Source organism: Anopheles stephensi, chromosome 2 (genome assembly GCF_013141755.1).
Source record: "Anopheles stephensi strain Indian chromosome 2, UCI_ANSTEP_V1.0, whole genome shotgun sequence".
NCBI classification, from domain to species: Eukaryota; Metazoa; Arthropoda; class Insecta; order Diptera; family Culicidae; genus Anopheles; species Anopheles stephensi.
Window position 1 is genome coordinate 749,442 of NC_050202.1, and position 21,222 is coordinate 770,663.

At 50.6% G+C, this 21,222-nt stretch overlaps 1 protein-coding gene across 6 annotated transcripts in view; it reads left to right on the top strand.

Moving 5' to 3' along the window:
* The window catches only part of LOC118507154 (low-density lipoprotein receptor-related protein 1), a 78,260-nt gene that overhangs the window by 54,966 nt on the left and 2,072 nt on the right, over window positions 1-21,222 (top strand). For 5 of the 6 annotated variants that reach the window (XM_036045192.1, XM_036045193.1, XM_036045194.1 and 2 more), the window contains exons 3-14: window positions 6,435-6,548; window positions 6,631-7,161; window positions 7,227-8,409; window positions 8,496-8,708; window positions 8,789-9,850; window positions 9,930-11,957; window positions 12,031-12,238; window positions 12,324-17,995; window positions 18,060-19,519; window positions 19,590-20,432; window positions 20,498-21,023; window positions 21,096-21,216. In XM_036045192.1, the coding sequence (XP_035901085.1) occupies window positions 6,435-6,548; window positions 6,631-7,161; window positions 7,227-8,409; window positions 8,496-8,708; window positions 8,789-9,850; window positions 9,930-11,957; window positions 12,031-12,238; window positions 12,324-17,995; window positions 18,060-19,519; window positions 19,590-20,432; window positions 20,498-21,023; window positions 21,096-21,216 (13,961 nt within the window). The remainder of the gene's footprint in view (window positions 1-6,434; window positions 6,549-6,630; window positions 7,162-7,226; window positions 8,410-8,495; window positions 8,709-8,788; window positions 9,851-9,929; window positions 11,958-12,030; window positions 12,239-12,323; window positions 17,996-18,059; window positions 19,520-19,589; window positions 20,433-20,497; window positions 21,024-21,095; window positions 21,217-21,222) is intronic. The other variant, XM_036045197.1, reaches the window with a different exon arrangement.

A 21,222-nucleotide genomic window follows, 5' to 3' on the forward strand; every position in this document is an offset into this window, starting at 1 on the left:
TTAATGAGTATTGATTACCAATTAATCATCTGAAGCGTGGTCGTGCCCTCGGAAAGGAGGAGTGGGACGCGAGGACCAGAGCCAGAACCTTAATTTCGCAGATGAGCCCCGCGAATTATTATGCACTTTGGGCCGCTCACCGTGTCCACTTTTTACGTCGCACTGATGGAAGAAAACATCCCCGCAGGAGGGATCAATACGATCAACAGCATGGGCTAGTAAATTATCCGCAAATATGGGCTTGTACACATGCAATGTGCAACTGCATCACTGCGCACGCTGCGGTGCCTATCTTTAGCAAACTGTTTACTTAATCCCACACGTCTGGTGGACGGTGGCTACATTAACCTGAGCAAACACAACCGTACACATACAGGCAAACAGCAAAACTAGAAGCGGCATTCATTATCGGTCGTGATTATGGACTTGACGGTCGGGCGGGATGCTGCTGCACCGGGAGTGAAGATGATGAACGATCGCTCGCACATTATTCAAACAGCGTTTTCGATTTACCGTTAATAGCGACAGTACTAATTTATGCAAACTAGAGACAGAGACAGACTAGAGTCGGTGCTGGTCCCGGCTCCCGGCCTGTACTGTATTGGCTTGATTAGTTTTTGTTTTGCGCTCTAGCTCGGTAGCACTCATTTATTAATGATAGCAAGTTGGTGGACTAGTCGCCCACCGCTGCAACGTTTGCCTGATATGCATATTTAAGCGATTTTAAGCTACAGGTCTTGAATTATTGCGTTCGGAGGGCGGAATATATCAGTCGCGAAATGGAAATAAATTGTTATCCGCTTTGGGCGCCAGATGGGACATGTGAAGCATTCAGTAAACGTGCACGCACGGGATTTGAAATGAATTATAGAGCGAAAGAGCGTGTGCGACCCACTACGCCCTACTACGCCTAACTGGCCATGCAAGCGGTACCGATGCGGGCTGCAGGTTTTCTAATTAATTATTCTTCAAATCGAATTATTTTATGCCTATCCAAGTAAAGGGCTTCATGTTGTTGGAAACTGATGCCACAATGTTTATGTTTCGTTTTTTTCTCCGATAAAACAAAAATCATAGTCCCTGCGTGCAGAACTGGACGGTGGGATCGGGGTCGGAAGCGTTTTTATCTATTCGTTGGGAGAACATTAAATCGTCTCCCTGTTTCCGGCTAAATCCCATTTTCAGCGAACTACTATCACATTGCGTGTATGAACGCTGAATAAATAACCCGGTGCAGAGTATGGTGCAGCCAAAAAAGAAAACAGAATGCAAAACCCTTCAACAACCGATATGCGGATCGCAGCTTTATTGTGTGAAAATAGTATCAAACGGTACCATCCACCGTCCACTGTCCCAGTCTTGGCACAGCGCAACCATGTTGGACACTAGCCAATGCCTCAATTAATAATGGATTGCTTTCGTCCAAGGCCCCAACCAGCCGTAGACTCGAAAGCGTACATGAAATTTCGACCATCACGACGCCGCTCCTTGTCGGATATCCGATGAGTCGTGTGCGAGTCGGTTCTGTCGTTGCCCGAGTTTACACCTCGTTGGCTAAAGCGCTTATCTATCACTGCTTCCGCTGCAGTCACTTTGGACAACGCGTAGGCTTTAGCAGTGAGAACATAAATGAAATTGATGCTACCGCTCCTGCTGCTGGTTGTATTGTGTATTGGTTTCGATTTGATTTAATCGATCCGTTGAATAATAAATGAGGAGTAAACTTTTTTATCCATTATCTATGCCTCCCGGGACGTGTGTGTGGTTGTGGAGTGATAAACATTTCCGAGAGCGATCATTCGCTCACTGCTGCCAGCAGTCTAAATGCATGTAATTCCAACGCCCGTAATGTAATGCTCTTACCCGGTCGAACCCGATACGAGTCCCTGCTCACAAAAGAATCACTTCCGCAAAAGCTTCCCACACTGAAGTTCTGCGTCCTTTACAGCAAGCCCCATCGCGCACATACTGGGGCTGGGGATAATGTAGATCGGTGTCCCTTTTTGCTTTCCGACAGTGATGTTGCAATCATCATATAATCCCGGTACGGTGTAAATGGTCCAGGGATTTGCTGCTACCTTTGCAAAATCCCTAACCAAACCATTTGGCGCCAAAAAAGGGACGAGATAAAAATTATTTCTGATCCCCCTGGTGCTTCCTATCCCCCAGTCATTCTATGCCCAGGTAGCGGAAAGGATCTTGACAGAAGCAAAGTAGTGCGTACCGCGTGTGACAGACAGATGAGCCAAAAGCCGAAAATCCCATCGACCCTACTTGCGGCCCAACATTTACAACCTTTCAGTGAAACGAGAACATTAATTTTTAATTTGAAGCAATATTAAAAGTTGTCGTGTGTCACCCAACGGCAAGGCAAGCGACCGCAACCGCACCGCTGGGAAAACTAGCAGCGTGGTATGAGAATTTTAAAATTTTCACAATCCCTTAAAGTGTGTAAGCACTTGCACCCGTGGAAACAATGAGAACAATCTTGCCAGAGTCAGTATTTTTGGGACGGGCTTTGTTTTTTGCTCTATTCATTGCCAACGTCTCGCCGAAAAGCTGTGCAAAATGAACGATGGCGATTATAACGATTTGTGGTTCAAAAACCCGCCCTGACTGTGTATGTGCCTTAAAAAACTGCCCTGGTCAGCTGGTCTACTTTGCTGAAAGTAATTGGATGCAAATTTGCTCGCCGGTTAGCATGACCCCAAGGGTTTTATGTTATGATGATGGTTAATTTGAACACGTCATTTGCAGCGGTGTAAGTTTGGGTGTGCTCCATACATTGAACCAAATTTGGCTGGCCGTGGACTGTTTCTTTCACAAATGTTCACCAATTCCTGCGAAGTAGCGTTAATCTACAACACATCGACAATGACGAAAAGGAAACAGGGACACGTCAGACGAACTCCTAAATCTCCTAAATGGGGTCAACATGTGTGTGCTCTTGTTTAAACAATTGTGGTTGCAGTAATGCGGTTATGGACGAACCGGGAACTCTTTTCTCCGAAGAAACCTTACGCGTGGAGGCGCGGATTTTCATGTACCAGCGAAAACCGCACCAGGGGTAGGGCGGTTCATTGTATGCCCGTTGCCGTAATAATTGTATGGCAGAAGGAAGGCATTGTCTGCTGTTGTTGCGCCATAGTATATTTTAAGCAAGGTTTCAAGTTTCCTTTAACTCGCTCCCCCAACTCGAATTTGAGCAAACGGAACATGCATTTTCGTAAACTGATTGGTGTTCCCTTGCGGCTCAAAAGATCGTACATGTTAATGCAATCACTGCATTGCATTTGATTGGTTTCCCCACGGAAGAAGACGGCTCAACAGTTCAAATCAGAGAGGTCAACACCGAGCTGCTTGTAGAAAGCCAACTGCAAATGGTGGTAATAAAAACCAAAAAACGATGGAAAAGGGTCAATCGAGAACTTTCCTCCGCCTCGATTCGATTCGATCGTTTTAGAGAATGTGGTCTCGCCCGGCGGATTATGCTTAGGAGCGATCAGTTTATAGCGGCACGTCCCAGAATTCGCGTTCATGCTACTTCAAAACCGTTCTTACTGTCGACGTGCTCTGACTGCCTAATGCAACCACCAAACCGTTTTCAGTGCCGTGAATGTCGTGCTATCTGCTGGCATATCATTTAGATGGCATCTTGAGCGTTTAACGATGCGATATTGCTGTCAAACCAAGTAAAATTAACATTCTCCAATCAAACGAAACTCCTGCAGAGTAGGAGAAACAATAATATAGCTTTGACATCTATTTTAAGATAGTATCCGTATTCCATGTGGCACCAGTAGCCTCCTTAAAATAAAAAGACAAGAAAAACTTTACAACAATAACACTCGATGCTGTTTTGAGTCCACTTAGCAGGGGAAATATTGATCCGTTTTCAACCGAATGCTACAGACACTCTACATACACTTAAATATTCAGATCGGCCTCAAAATGATGAGGCAAATTAGTCCCGTTTCTAATGAGCTGGTACACTCACTTGATCGTGCTCCTTTGCTCTTCTTACCAACGTCCCGATTTGAATGGTTTCGCTAGAGATGGTGAAAATACTTGACCCGGAAAATAATCCTCACCGGGGGCCGTTTTACTCGCGCGTTCGAGAAGGTGTGAAAAGGAAGAAAGAAATGCCCATCATCATTCCCGAAAGGATAAATTGCGTTAAACTACTTTCACAGTGCATCGGGCTGCAGCGTCCCCACGATGATGGGGGCAGTAATTTACTGTACAAACAATAGTTCCACTGTTGTTCGTATAGTGTGCGCGGCAGGTAGATGGCAGCATGAGCATGACGTAGCATACCGCTACCGGTTTGACCATTGCCGGCATTGTCGGTCGTTTACTAATTGCTTTGTACACACACACACACTCCTCCGCGGTCCCTTAGTCACACAGCGGACAGACCATTATGTACTGCTAAATTGCTCGATACACGCATAACAACAAACCACTGTGCAAACAGCCGGGCTCCGGAGGAGAGTATTGACCCGTGTCCGGAGCAGCGACAACGCCAGCAACGCTGAGACGGGATGTGATCTTAAGGAAATTAAGGAACTCTTGTTGCACTTGTTCCTTTCCAAGGCGCTATCTCGCTCACTTACTCTCGTCTTAGGTAGAGTGATATCATAGTCGAAGCAGCATCATGTCCGACTGAGCCGTTCAAGTGTGGGTCTGCTATTAATTGCGGATAGTCCAAAGTACTGGAGAGGAATAATATTTAGAAAAGCAGCACCACTTAACACCTCAATTGTGGAAAGGTTCGTCGATAATTACAATCTAAATTGCTGATTCACACTCGTCTGGATCGGATGAGCATATCGTTAGTGTTAGTAATAAGATTTCAGATAAATTGAGTTGATCATACAAATGTACAGTTCGTGCACGGCGTGTGGGAATGTTTTTGGTTTCATTATTTCTATCCCAAACGTGCTTGATTTATAGCAATTTTACGCGGTGTGGTTCTGCATTTGCCGAACCAGGACTGTTGAATAAAAATATGCTCCAGAACGTCCCTACTCAAATTCGTGCATTACTCTTTGCCGGGTCGCGCTTCATCAACCGCGCTACTGGAGAATAAATTACTGTCAGCAACAGGCAACACTCACAGACACACATAAATATTAACGGGTAGAATATAGCGAAACAATGCACCAGGAATTCGTGGACAGAAGACGACGATGGTGCACTGCAAATGGGAAAATAGATTGAACAAATAAAAAGTGATAATATGAAGGCACTCTCGCACGAAAATGAATTAAACGTGTACAAAACACAAGAAAAAAAAGAGACAAAGACCCAGCTAAACTAACAGGCCCTCGCAGGCGTCACGCGAGGACGATGGAAATGAGTTCAAAAATGCAAAACAATTAGTACTTCAAACACAGCGAACCGTCATCAATTTGGGTTTGTCCTCCAACCAACCCCGAGTACATTGGGTACGGTAGGGTGAAGGTGGCGCTGGGAAAAGTGACCAGAGATCGTTAACGGATGGTTGAAGCAGCAAAGAAATGGAATAAAAATAAAGCTGCTACAAAAAGCGGGGCGGCGAGCGATACACATTGTACTGGGGTGGTGTCCTGGGTTGTGCCAGCAGGACACACATTTGGCAAGGCCTCCGGATGGATAATGGATGCGTTGGACTGAAATGGTGCGTGGTGGTCGAACGTCAATCAAAGTGAATCAAATATAAATTGCAAATAAAGCAGTGATATACAATTGGATTGATTCAATCAGTCGTTGGGTGATTTTTATTAGTAAGCCCTCCGGCTTAATTCGGCCGTGCTCTCAGACCCAGCGATGCATGGCCGACCGAATGTGTGATGCACATCCGCACGCAAGGATGTTTTTGCACCGGCCGCCCAGTGTTATCGAGGCGAAAGGCGAAAAAAAAGGTCGAGGAAACGAGCTTGCATTCAATGGATTTTCGTTGAATGGACATTTATGTAATTGTTCCACTAGGAAAGCGCCCGGTCGGCGATTGATTGATTGCTTTTTTGAACCAACGCCAAAAGCACTAAACAGCGTTTCTGCTTGGATTGAACAGGATCAACTGCATTGTTTCCAACCTACTGGCCATCACACAATTGATGGCAGTAGTTTGGCTTATCGAGAACAGATTAGAACGGATAGAGTTGTCTCGCTGCGCGGTACGTCGCCGTTTGATTGTTGTCTTCACACTCATCTGACATGTGTATGCTTCATTAAACGATGTCAATTGGAACGCTTGTTGTTCCACAAGCCGCGCTGCGACTAATGAGCAGTCGCATTTTCCTTGCGCAATAAAAATCGTATACGCTATTACAGGAAAAAGCTGGCAATTAAAAAGCGCCTATCTTGCTCTTAAGCAACCGTCCACATTGATAGCAATTACTACTGAACTACACGCTAACCGCTTCCATATCTTTGCTATCATCTTTCAGCAACCTGTTCACAAACGCAGTTCACCTGTATGATGGATGGCAAATGCATACCTGCCCTCTGGAGATGTGATACGTCCGCCGACTGCTCGGACGGCTCGGATGAAGTCGGTTGTGGTGAGTTTACACCTTTCGCCTGTCACAGCGTAACGCGCTCGTTTCAAATGAACCCACCTGTTTCTCGTCTTTACGCGTCCAGATAAAGCACATGCTTGCAACGAAGGTATGTTTCACTGTAAGGTGTCCAATCGGTGCATCCCACACGATTGGACGTGCGACGGTGACGTAGACTGCGGATTGATGGAGAAGTACCACATGGTGGACACGTCGGACGAAGATCCACAGCTGTGCCGGGCACACAAAAAGTGTCTCCCAACGCAGGCCCTCTGTGGCGATGGCAAGTGTTTGGAGATCGATCGGTTTTGTGATGGAAGCTGGGATTGCAGCAATGACGAGCTGAACTGCACCAGCAACAACACAGCAACGGCCAGCGCGCCGACGAGCGCTTGCGATGCGCTCAAGTGTTCCTACGACTGTCGGTTAACGCCCGAAGGTCCCAAATGCTTCTGTGCCAAGGACAGTCAACCGAATGGGAATGTGTGTGAAGATTTCGACGAGTGTCAGATCGAGGGTCTGTGCGATCAGTTGTGCAAAAATCAGCACGGATCGTATCAGTGCAGCTGCACCACGGGGTACGTGAAGCAGGGTAACACGTGCACTGCTGTCAACTGTGAGTATAGAGGCTTGTCTGCTTCACGGGTTGGTCCGTAACTTCATCCTTTTCTTTTCCGCTAGTGCCCAAGGACGAACCTGCTTCACTGTTGTTCGCCACATTCAACAAAGTGCAGAAAGTTTCTATCAGCAACCGGACCGCGGTTCTGGAACGATATTCTGCTTCACATGACACCGACGAGGGGGAATATCTGAAGCAGTCTTTCCCACGCATCCGCGCTCTGGAGATGGTGCATCGTAATCGTACGTTTTGTCTTGCGCGTATCAAGGGCAAATCGCTGCTAGAGTGCTACAGTGTTGACAACACCTCGCTCAGCTGGACCATGCCGCGTCCGGACCTCTTTCCCAATCTCGAAGACATTGTCGACATTCGGCTCGACTGGGTGTCCGGCAACTGGTACTACCTTGACCAGCAGCGCGAAATCATCTTCGTCTGTTCGCCCCAGATGGTACACTGTGCAATCGTCGTCGAAGCCCTGTCCGAAGTACTGCGGCCACGCCGGATGGCACTCGATCCCACGAAAGGATTTCTGTTCTTCTCCAAATGGGGTAGCGGCGATGTCAGCATCGAAAGGTCACTGCTCGATGGTACCAACAGGAGCTCGATTGTGCAGAACAAAATCATTACGCCACTCGACATTGCGCTTGATTTGGTGATGCAGCACGTCTACTGGGTAGACACACATCTGGACACGGTGCAGCGTGTAAACTACGACGGCAGTGGTCGCTGGTTTCCGAAGCGAAGCACAAACTTCATGTTCCACTTTCAAACGCTCTACGCGCTGGATGTGTTTGAACGCACGATTTACATGGCGTCCTGGCAAAATGGTAGCATAGTGGCGCTAAACGGTACCACCGGCGAGGCGCGAATCGTTGTCCCGAACGCTTCCCATGCTGTGCATCTACACGTGTTTCATAGGCAAAAGCAGCCGGAAGTGGCGCATCCTTGTCGCATTCAAAACGGTGGCTGCGATCAGTTGTGCATACCAGTGTGGAAAAAAATCGGCGTGGCCATTGCACAATGCATGTGCTCTCCGGGCTACCGGTTAAAGACAAAATCACAATGCGTACTCATCAAAAGACCAACGTTTCTACTGTACGCCAAAACGAGCCCCGCCATGATAAGAGGCTTTGCTGTCGGTATCAAGTCCCAGGAAGCAATCGTGCCCGTTACCAATCTCGGTGGTCACATCACGTTCGACTACCATGTGGAAGACCAGCTAATCTTCTTCTCCCACAGCAACAAGTATGTCCGATCGATCTTGATACATGTTTTGAAGAGTGTTTAGGCGTTTTCTGCAAGTTTAACCTTTCCATTTTTCTTTTTCCTAGAGACTCTCCTTCATTTCGAATAGAAGCCCAAAAATTGGACGGTACTGGCCGAGAACTGATATTGGAAAGTCCTGGTTCGTGTGATGGCATTTCCTACGATTGGTTGGGCAACAACATTTTTTGGACTGATTCCGACAGAAACCACATCTCTGTGGTAAAGTTAGGACCTAAACGATCGCGCTACACAGTACTGCGACATCTATACGCGCCCAAGTAAGTGGATTTTAATTTTTTTGAAAACACACTTCATTCAAAGCAAAACAAATAACCTTTTCACTGTTCTACCTCCGCAGATCGATTGTGGTGGATCCAAAGCAAGGCTGGATGTACTGGTCGTCGTGGTCAGTTCCTGGCGGTCGCATTGATCGTGCGTGGATGAGTGGCTCTCAGCCGGAACAGTTGGTAGGCAGCAAGGAGCGTCCGATCGAGTGGCCCACGGGCCTTTCAATCGATACAATCCAGAAGCGGCTGTACTGGTGCGATGGACGACTTAATGTGATCGAAAGCGTCAATCTTGATGGCAGCAATCGTGTGCTGCTCTTCGATGGACGATCACAAAACCGATTCCCCGTCGCCCTAGCCGTCCATCGCCAGCTAGTTTATTTCGCAGATAATGTAAAGGGTCATATCGAGAAGCTTAACTTGAGCGATCCGCTCGCGCTAGAAACTATTGCGATAGAAAAACCGCAAGTTTTGGGTCTCAAGATCTTCGACAACCTCACCCAGTACGGTGGAAATGGACGAAATACGTGCGAGATAGACTGTCCTGGAATCTGCTTAAATACTCCCGCTGCAATTGCCAGCTGCAAGTGTGAAGACGGTCAGATATTGTCGCTCGCAACCGATGGGACACCAGTGACTTGCGTACCCTTCAATCTGCAGCACTCACTCGAGACGTGCAACAATACTACACATTTCCTGTGTCGCAATAAAGTCGACTGCATTGAGATCAAGTACACCTGCGATGGCGATCGGGACTGCGAGGATGGCAGTGACGAGGAAACAACGCCCGATGGGCCATGCGACCCAAACTGTGATCTTGAGCACAATTTCAAGTGTGACGAGCAGAGATGCATCAGCCGAGTGCATGTGTGCGATGGATCAGTGGACTGCATCGACGAAAGCGACGAGGACTACATTAACTGCCCGAACAAAACGTGCAGCGAACATTTCTTCCAGTGTGAAGTGAGCCATCGATGCATACCGAACACATGGGTATGCGATCGACACCTGGACTGCGGACCGAACGATAATTCGGACGAGCCAGAACACTGCCACAAGTGTCCGGAGTTTGAGTGTAGGAACGCTGCCTGTGTGCCGTTTGAATTTCTCTGTGATGGAGTCGACAACTGTGGGTAAGTTTCGTGGCTGGAGTGACGAAATAGGTATCGGTGTCTATATTTTACTGTCTTCCCGATCTCTATCCGATTATAGCGACCGATCTGACGAAACACAGTGCGATGTCGAGTGTGGAGCAAACGAATTCTTCTGCAGCCCTCACGGTTGCATCGATCGTTCGCTAATGTGCGATCCTAAGCTCAACTGCTTAAATGCATTCCACGAGTGTGACAAACATGCTAAAGCCGGTACCAACGCGACAACCGATCCCAGCATTCCTGTTCGTTCGGAATCGGAATTAAAAGATCTTTGCAGACAGGATCTGAAGATCATCTGTGGTGGTGACAAACAGTGCGAAGAAAACTACAACCGTGCGTGCCAACGAATGGAGTTCGGACCGTTCAATGAAACGATGACCTGCCATCATCCGGACCGGCTGTGTCGGATAACGAACGAGTGTATTAAGGTGGCGCAGCTTTGCAACGGTCGCACCGACTGTCCCGATGGCACGGATGAAGGGTTTCTGTGCGAAGAGAAAAAATGTGATAAGTATAACGATTGTTCTCACTCGTGCCATAACGCTCCGGAGGGGTTGGTATGCTCCTGTCCACCTCACCTATTTCTGCAACCGAATGGGCGCGACTGTGGTCATGACCATGCTTGTGACACATGGGGTACCTGTTCGCAAATTTGCACGAAAACTGGAACACATTACCGGTGTAGTTGCGTGGAGGGCTACACGCTTACGTACGATAAGTTTACCTGCCGTAGTAACAACGCTGATTCGCCTTACGTGATATTTAGCAACCGACAGGAGATCCTCGGTTTCGATCTGAACACGCTCGGTGTTAGAAGCTTCTATACGTCGTTGCGAAACACGATCGCATTAGATTTCCTGTACCGTAACGATTCCATCCAGATATTCTGGTCGGATGTGATGGACGACAAGATTTATCGAGGCACGCTGAAGAACGACACATTGAGCAACGTCGAGGCAGTGGTCCAATCGGGACTATCGACGGCCGAAGGTCTTGCGGTGGATTGGATTGGCATGAACATCTACTGGATCGATTCGAACCTTGATCAAATCGAAGTGGCCAAGACGAACGGTAGCTTCCGGCGAACGCTGGTGGCTGGGGACATGGTGAATCCACGAGCGATCGCACTTGATCCGATGGAAGGCGTTCTCTTCTGGACCGACTGGGAAGAAGGCTCGCCAAGGCTCGAGCGATGCACAATGGCTGGAGAAAACCGCACGGTAATCAAATACGTCGGATCGGATGGTGGTTGGCCGAACGGGATCGCCCTAGACTACATTCCGAGACGTGTGTACTGGATTGATGCACGGTCGGACTCAATTCACACGATCACCTACGATGGGCAGGACCACCATCTTGTGATCAAAGATCAGGGTGTGCTGGCACATCCGTTCAGCATCACCGTGTTCGACAACTACGTGTACTGGACCGATTGGCGCACATACTCCGTCATACGGGCCAATAAATGGAACGGTACGGATGTAGCTGTGATCCAGAAGACGCAAAGTCAACCATTCGGAATACAAATTCTACACTCCAGCCGACAACCAAACTCTCAGCCAAACCCTTGTGCCGTGAACAATGGAGGCTGCTCCCATTTGTGCCTGTTAAGCGTTGGTTTGCGACATGAGTGCGCTTGTCCACACGTAATGCGTCTTCACGAGGATCGCATGCAGTGCGTCCCGAACGAGGAAATCTTACTGTTTGTGGTGCTGACCGAAATCCGAGGCGTTGATCTTCAGCAGCCAGCGCATTACACAATTCCGACCATCAGTCACCAGACGCAGGTTGTGCAGCCTTCCGTGCTTGATTACGATATCAGTGCCGCGCGGCTGTACTGGAACGATATTCAGCTGAATGAAATAAAATCATCCGGTTTGGCTACGGGACCGATCGAAACGATCCTCGATACGGACGTCTCGCATTCGCTTGGATTTGCGGTGGATTGGATCTCGAAGCTGCTCTACTTTTCAACCGGTAACGAAACACACAGCCGCATTATGGTTAGCAACCTGAATGGCGAATATGTTACGGAGATCGCTGATGATTTGACTTTGGTCAACAGTCTAGTTGTGTATCCGACAAGGTAAGTAAAGATCAACAGTACGTGCTTGCTATTTCCTAACGAATGTGTTTTTGCTTGCTTCCAAACTTTCCAGAGGAATGATGTACTTTGCAACGATGAGCGAAACGCCCAAATTGTACGAACTTTACGCCAGCCGTATGGACGGTTCCGAGCGCCAGTTGATCAGCAATTCAACGTTCTACCCGGTTGATAGTTTGGCGCTCGATTTTGAAACGAACCGATTGTATTACATTTCATCAAGACCCGGCGAAATCTACTACTACGATATTGGCAGTGGCAAGGTATGTGTATGATCGTGCAATTTTTAATTCCAACTTAAATGTGATCGATGAAAAATGCTTGTCTTTCTCGCTCTTCTTCCTGCAGATCATTCAAGTGCTTTCGTCTCACCAAGACAGCCACCCCATCAGTACGATCACAATCTACCGCGATTCGATCTACTACGATGACAATCATGATGGTCGCATAATGCGGTGCAATAAAAATCTTTGCCAGAATCCCGTCTCCGTGAGGAACAACACGAGCGGGCTCAATGCGATCCGAATGTACCATCCCGGGGCGCAGAGTGGAACAAACTCGTGCCAGAAGCGAACAGACGGAACCTCGGCAACAGGCTGTGAACATCTCTGCATCCCAGTGTCCGCTCAAAGCCACGTTTGTCGCTGTGCGATAGGCTACAAAAGCGATCCGCGCAACGCATCACGCTGCATCGGATTGGACGACATTTTGGTGTATTCGATTGGTCATCAGCTCAGAGGCATTGCATTGTCCCTATCCGCAGAATCCGTGGGCTCACAACCACGGAACCAGGATCAGGATAGCCTTGGACCACTGCAGCAAATTTCTTTGGCCACTAGCATCGATTTTCATGTCGCGCATGATTATGTGTACATTGCTGACACCGATCGGGGATCAATCACACGCATCAAGCGGGATGGTAGTGCACGGGAAGTAATCATCAGCAACTTCGAGCAGGTCGTCGATGGCAGCACACTCGACTGGTTAGGGGGCATTGCCATCGATTGGGTGGCCCAGAACATCTATTGGACGGACCAGAAACGGAACTTGATTGAGGTGGCACGGTTGAACGGAAGTCTTCGGTACGTGGTCGCTTCGGATGTGGAAAGCCCCCAGTTGCTGGCGATTGACCCAATTCAGGGTTACTTGTTTTACGTAACGCGCGGAACGATTGGCCGAATGGGATTGGATGGATCGGGCAACTTCATTCTGGTCAACCGTACCTCCGGAATTAGTGATCTTGCCCTGGACCTCGAAAATCAAGTAGTCTATTGGTGCGAAACGAGCACCGATACCATCTGGAAGGTGGACTACGACGGTAACTTGAAGCGACTGTTATTGAACGGAACCTCGCACAACCCGAAATCGTTGGACATCTTTGCCGACTCCATTTATTGGGCAGATTCGCGTGGCAACATTTACGAGGCCGGCTTGAGCAACGTTTTTAGCTACAGAATTGTGGTGGAAGCGTTGGAGGTGTCCTCGCTGAAAGACATTAAAGTATTCTCCAGTCGCAAGCAAAGCAAAACCAATGCCTGCGGAACATCAAACGGAGGCTGCCAAGAGCTTTGCCTGTTCAACGGTACGCATCCCATATGCGCCTGCTCACATGGTAAAATATCATCGGCCGATTTAAAGACCTGCGAGCCGTATGAAAACTTCCTACTCTTCTCGCGCCAATCCGCAATCGAAAGCATACACATGACGGATGCGAGCAATATAAATGGGCCCATACCGGAAATTAAGAATGCATCCTATCTGAAAAACACCATAGCCCTCAGCTACGATTACGACCAGCAGCTTATTTTCTACTCAGACGTGGATCACAGCACAATCAACTGTGTGCACTTTAATGGCACCAACCATCGACGCATCGTGACGAAGCAACTCACCGTAGAAGGACTCGCATTCAACATGCTCACGCGTGTACTGTTTTGGACATCGAACAATGAGGCGGCAATCCGATCGCTGGACCTGAACAATGCTTCTCTCTCCGATCCGACAGCAAACGCGGCGCTGGTACAGGACGTGATAAAACTCCGCGCTACAGACAAGCCACGCGGAATCGCCGTTGAGCCGTGTCTCGCGATGGTGTACTGGACAAACTGGAATCAGCAGGCCGCCTCAATACAGCGTGCATATCCGTCGGGATACGGTTTGGAAAGCATCATCACCTCCGACATCCAAATGCCGAACGCGCTGACGCTAGACTACCAGGCGCGTAAACTGTACTGGGCCGATGCGTTCCTGGACAAGGTCGAGCGGACGGACTACGACGGAAAACATCGTGTGGTTCTGGCACACTCCGCCCCGAAACATCCATTTGCACTGGCCGTGTTTGGGGATCTGCTGTTCTGGACGGATCTCACCGTGCACGCGGTCGTTCGGGCAAACAAATATTCCGGCAGTGACATCGTTTTGCTGCGCCGAGACATTGCACAACCGATGGGAATCGTGGCTGTGCAAAAGACAGACAAGGAATGTGCCGCCGATCCGTGCCAGGTCATGAACGGGTTCTGCGAAGACACCTGCTTGACCGATGCGTCCGGAAAGGTTGAATGTCATTGTACGCAGGGCGTGCTTGCTTCCGACGGTCAGCGCTGCATTCCGAAGTCGGTCAGCAACTGTTCCTCTTCCGAGTTTAGCTGCACCAACGGAAACTGTATACCGTTTCATCTCACGTGCGATTCCATCAAGCAGTGCCTGGACGGATCGGATGAGCTACCGACTTTCTGTGCGTACAGACCATGTCCGACAGGGTTTTTCCGATGCAACAATGCGCGCTGCATTCCGCAAAACCAGCAGTGTAACCACATACAGAACTGTGGCGACGGCAGCGACGAGGCTGGGTGTAGCTGCAACAGCTTAACGCACTTCCGATGCGCAAACGGGCAATGCATCGTCAAATCGATGCGCTGTGATTATGAGCCCGACTGCAAGGACGTATCGGACGAGATCGGATGTCCAGTGATGCGCAGCTGCATGACCGGATTTGTCAAATGTGCCAACACGACTGCCTGCTACATGCCGACCTGGCGCTGTGACGGTGAGAACGATTGTTGGGACAACTCGGACGAGCAGGATTGCCCGACGGCGATCCCAACCTGCCCGGAGGATAAATTCCTGTGCGCGAACGGGCGCTGTATACCACAGTCGTGGCGCTGTGACGACGAGGACGACTGCACGGATGCGCATGGAGGGGGCTTGAGCTCGGATGAGGTGGCGTGCGTGAAGCACTGTAAACCAAACCAATTCAAGTGCACAAACACCTCGGAGTGTATCTCGAACAGCTGGCAGTGTGATGGCCACCCGGACTGTGCCGATGGCTCGGATGAGGGTGAGCATTGTTCGAGACGCGATTGTCCCGAAACGGAGTTCCAATGTCCGACGACAAACCGGTGCATTCCCCAGAAGTGGGTGTGCGACGGTGATGTCGATTGCGGTGCCACCCAGGACGACGAGATGGGCTGCGACGACATGATGCTGAACGTGTGCGATAAGACGTCGTTCACGTGTACGAATGGTGAGTGCATCAGTCTGCTGGCCGTGTGCGATGGAGAGCAGGACTGTGTCGACGGTTCGGACGAGCCACTGTACTGCAAGGAAGATGAGGATGGGTTCGACGAGGATGAGGATTCGAGCGACCTGCTGTGTGGCGATACGGACCAGTTCCGCTGCAATAATGGCAAATGTATCGCTCGCAACCTCACCTGCAACGTGAACGATGATTGCGCGGACGGATCGGACGAAGATATTCGGTTGTGTCGCAATACGACGCTGATCTGTGCCGGGCCCGATCTGTTCCGGTGCGAAAGTGGAGCATGTATCGTCAGCAGCATGCTGTGCGACGGAGCGAATGATTGTGGCGACTGGAGCGACGAGAAGTCGTGCCAGGTAAACGAGTGTGAGATGATTCCGGATCTATGTGCACACGACTGTGAAGATCTTCCCGTGGGCTATGAATGCGTTTGCAGGAAGGGTTTTCGGGTGAATGTAAACGACAAGCACCTGTGTGTAGATGTGGACGAATGTACGGAACAGCAACCGCGACCGTGCAGCCAGACCTGCGTCAATACGCACGGCTCCTACCACTGTTCGTGTTTGGAAGGGTTCGTGCTGCGGGACAACGATACCTGCCGCGCGGATGGAGACCAGATCATCGCGCCGAAACTCATCTTCTCCAACCGGTACTATCTGCGAGAAGTGGATTTCAGCGGCGGAATGACAATTCTTGCACACAATCTCACCAACGCCATAACGCTGGACTTTGATTGGCAGGAGCAATGCTACTACTGGTCGGATGTGACACGCACGGTCACCACAGTGAAGCGAATGTGCGACAAAAGCGAAACCGGCGAAGACAATCATACCGTCGAGGTGGTACATAGAACTAATCTGAAGAATCCCGAAGGACTGGCAGTCGATTGGGTCGGCCGGAATTTGTACTGGTGCGATAAAGGTCTCGACACGATCGAGGTGTCGAAGCTGGACGGAAGATATCGGCGGATCTTGATTAACAAGGACCTGCAGAAACCTCGAGCAATTGCACTCGATCCCTATCGGCGCAACATGTACTGGACCGACTGGGGAGATCATCCGCACATCGGCCGGGCCGGTATGGACGGAAGCAATCAAACGATCTTGATCAAAGACCAGCTCGGCTGGCCAAACGCGCTCACGATCAGCTTTGAAACCAATCAACTGTTCTGGGGCGATGCTCGTGAAGATTACATCGCCGTGTGTGATCTGGATGGGACAAATGTGCGCATGCTGCTGACGCGAAATCGACAGCCGGCGCTCAACTTGCACCACGTATTCGCGATCGCCGTCTGGGAGGATCGTATCTACTGGTCGGATTTGGATTCGAAATCGATCGAGTACTGTCACAAGTACCGGGGCGATGGTTGCGGTACGCTCATCAACACCATACATCGCCCGATGGACATTCGAATCTATCATCCCTACCGGCAGAAGCAACCCGCCGTTAACCCATGCGAAACGGCCGGCTGCCAAACGCTGTGTGTTCTTTCGCCTGAACCAGCCGGCTACCGGTGTCTTTGCCCGGATAACTTTATCCTGGCGGCGGACGGGAAGAGCTGCGTGGCAAATTGCTCGGCCGCACACTTCCAGTGCCGGGATACGTTCAAGTGCATTCCATTCTATTGGCGCTGTGACAAGCAGGACGACTGTGGGGACGGCAGCGACGAACCGGAGGACTGCCCCACGTTCACCTGCGAAGCGGGCCAATTCCAGTGCCTCAACAAACATTGTATTAATCCGAGCCAAATCTGTGATGGCATCGATCAGTGCGGCGATCTTACGGACGAGCGAGACTGCGATCAGTTCGAGTGTTTCAGCTCCCATTTTAAGTGTGGTGCGTCGGCGGCCAAGAATACGAGCGCGTTCTGCATAGAAGGTGCCCGGCGCTGCGATGAAGAAGTCAACTGTCCGAACGGTGAAGATGAGCGGGACTGTGAGCCGAAAATCTGTACCTCCACCCAGTTCCGCTGCGCAAACGGTGGCAAGTGCATCGATCGGACGTGGGTTTGCGATAACGTGCCGGACTGTCACGACGGTTCGGACGAGCAGGTTTGCGGTCCGGCCACCACCTGCCCTGAGCACGAGTTTCGCTGTAGCGAAGGCCGCTGCATACCGCAGTCGTGGCTGTGTGACGATGAGAACGACTGTGCGAACGGGGAGGACGAAACGGAGAACTGCAAGAAACCGGAAGCGATCACGTGCGAACCGACCAACTTCCGATGCAACAACTCCAAATGCATACCGGGCAGATGGCGCTGCGATTTCGAAAACGACTGCGGCGACAACTCGGACGAGATGAACTGTGAGCTGCGCAACTGTTCCGAGTCGGAGTTTCGCTGCCGCGACGGGCATTGCATACGCGGAATCCGACGGTGCGACAACGAGTTCAACTGTGCCGATCATAGCGACGAGGAAAACTGTAACGTTACCTGTGGCGCGGATCAGTTCAAGTGCAAAAACCACCCGGCCTGTATTAGCAAGTAAGTAACTCCCGTTCATGGTGTGTTGCTCAATTGACTAAACTAATTCGCGTTCTCGTTTCAGCAAATTTAAATGCGATGGCGATAACGACTGCATCGACGAATCGGATGAAGAGGATTGCGAATGCCAAGAGGGCGAATATCGGTGCAACAATGGGAAGTGCATTCTCGGCAGCTGGGTGTGCGACGGCATTGACGATTGTCTGGACAACTCGGACGAAATGGGCGGGTACTGCAAGGAGCACGGCTGTAACAAGCGTGCCTTCCGCTGCGCTAATCGAAACTGCATACGAAAGAGCTTGATGTGCGACAACAAGGACGATTGCGGCGACAACAGTGACGAGAAGAGTGCGCTCTGCCAGAAGTGTCCGCCAAACTCGTTCCGCTGCAACAGCGACTCGAAGTGCATAGACATAGCGCTGCGCTGCGATCAAACGCCACACTGTTTGGACGAGTCGGACGAGATTGGGTGCATCAAAACGGGCTGTGGGTTTGGCGCATGCAGCCAGATCTGTGTGGAGAAGAAGGGCCACTTTACCTGTCGCTGTGCGGAAGGATACGCGAAGAGCGGGACGGGACGCAATGCAACGTGCGTGGCGGTGGACGAACAGGGCATCTTGCTTGTGGCCTCGGAATCCGATTTCCGCAGCCTCTATGTGGACACACCGGTGATGGGTTACCTGCAGACTTCTTCGCTGAAGATTGATCGGTTTGACTTTGCGATTACCCGCCACAACATCACTCTGTTCTGGATCGATAGCTACGACACGAGCATCAACAAGATACTGATGGACACGACGGTCAAGGATGGCGACTACTCGCAACCACCGCCGAGCAAGAAGAAACACTCCCGTCGGGATCTGCCCGCACCGGCACCACCCTCGTATGATCGCATCAAAACGCTGGACGGTAAACACTCGTCGGTGGTGCTGAAAGACGACGAAATCGTACCGATCGCTATCGCGTGCGATTGGCTGACGGAGCGATTGTACGTGATCAACAAGAAGCGCAGCAACATCTTCGTGATGAGCTTCAACGGTACCGATCACACCACGCTGACGGCTACCGGCAAGCATCCGATTGATCTGGTGGTAGATCCGGTGAGTGGCTTCATGGTGTGGTCCATCATGGAAACGATCATCAGCTCGGGCATGGACGGTCACGCCAAGCAAAAGCTTGTACACACCAACGTGGAGTGGGCCTCGGGGTTGGCCATCGATACAATTACGAAACGGCTGTACTGGGCAGACTACCGAAAGTCGACCATTGAAACGTGCCTTCTGTTGACCGGCGGCGATCGTCACGTGATAGCCGAGCTGCACGATTACTCCAAGCCCAAGCTGCTGGACGTGTTCGAGGATAGCGTGTATGTCATCCTGTACAATCAGAACATTCTGAAGCTGAACAAGTATGGCCGGGACAATGGAACATACATGAATGAGGAAGCTCGCGGTGCCGGCGGTTCCGGTGGCTATCGGTCCTCCGATGTGCACTTCATTCATCCGCTAAAGCACGACCGAAGTGGTAAGCGCGTATGTCAATCGGGGTTCGAGTGCATAAATGATCTTCTCTTGTATTGTCTTGCATCTTTCAGTTCCGAATCCCTGCATCATGCACCCATGCCACAACTCGACCGTGTGTCTGCTCTCAACCGAGAATCGTCTGCGGCGTAGCTGTGTATGTACTGACGCCCGACCGGTGGCCGTCTTTGACGACCGGGGCGAGGTGAAGGAGTGCCTGGAAGCGACTCCGCACACACCGGAGTGTAAGCTACACTGCAACTATGGCACCTGCTTCATCGATTCCGACGGTCAGCAAAAGTGCAAATGTTCTGCGAGCTTTGACGGCAAGTATTGCGACCATTACATCTGTTCCGGTTACTGCAAGAACAAGGGATTCTGCGAGATTGTTAACAACGAGCCCAGGTGTACCTGTGTACCGCAATGGACCGGCAAACGGTGCGACATCTCGACCAACAAGTGCCAACGGTACTGTCACAACGGCGGCAATTGTACGATCGTGCAGCGAGACGGTGGCTCGTTAAGCTGCAGCTGTCCGGCCGGTTACACGGGCGACCAGTGTGAGCATTGTTCGAATCTGCGGTGCGAAAACGGTGGAGTCTGTCGGAAGACAACCACCGACCGTAGCCAGTGTCTCTGTGCGGAGGGTTATGTAGGACGCAACTGTGAAAAGAACGTCTGCACAGCATTCTGCGAGAATGGTGGCGAGTGTACGATCGAACGGGGAGCGGCCAAGTGTAGCTGTCCGGAAAATACGTACGGTGAACGGTGTCAGCTGCGAGACTGTCCCGACCTTTGTCGAAATGGTGGGGACTGTGTGCCGGGCGAGCGACCCTACTGCAAGTGCCGCCAAGGGTACGAAGGCCGATACTGTGAGCACGATCTGTGTGAATTGCCGGAAGGCACGCGTCCAAGCTGTAAGTTTGGTGCTCTGTTGCTCGTAAATCATGTACATGGACTGCCATATTCTTTCTCTTTGCAGACTGTTTGCTCATACGACCCACGACGGAACCCTCCGCACATCCACCATCCAGCTCGTGTGCCTCCTTCAGCTGCAACAATGGCGGCCACTGCTTGGAGGTGCGTGGAATGCCACTGTGCAACTGCACGATGCAGTACGCCGGCGAGCATTGCGAAAGCTACGTCACTTACCGCAATCCGTGCAATAATTTCTGCTTCAACAATGGCATTTGCCGGTTGGATCTGTTCTCCTCTCCGAACGGTACGTACATACCCTCGTGCGTGTGCATAGGCGAATGGACGGGCAAACAGTGCGACCGACCGCCGCGATGTATCGGCGATTGTGGTACCTGTATCGAAGGAAGCTCCATCAACGAATGTACGTGTGAGGATAACGAGGTGAGCACCTGCCTGCAGGAGGTTTCGCTAAGCGAGCTGGAGCGTATGGATGCGAATGGATCCAGCTTCACACTGTCGGTACTGGCGATCGTTCTGTTTGCGATACTCATCATAGCGGCCGGGCTCGGTGGGACTTTCTACGGGCTAAGGTATGTATCTGTCCTGCTGGCTGTTTTAAGCTTTGTGCAGCACCGCACTAAACCCGATGCGTTTCGCCACAGAAGAAGGCGCACAGGGCAACCATTCCTGCACGCTCGGTTGACGGACAATGTGGAAATAACGAACCCAATGTATCTTGGCGATGCCGACGAAGGTCCCGCATTTGTACACGAGGACGATAAGGTGCGC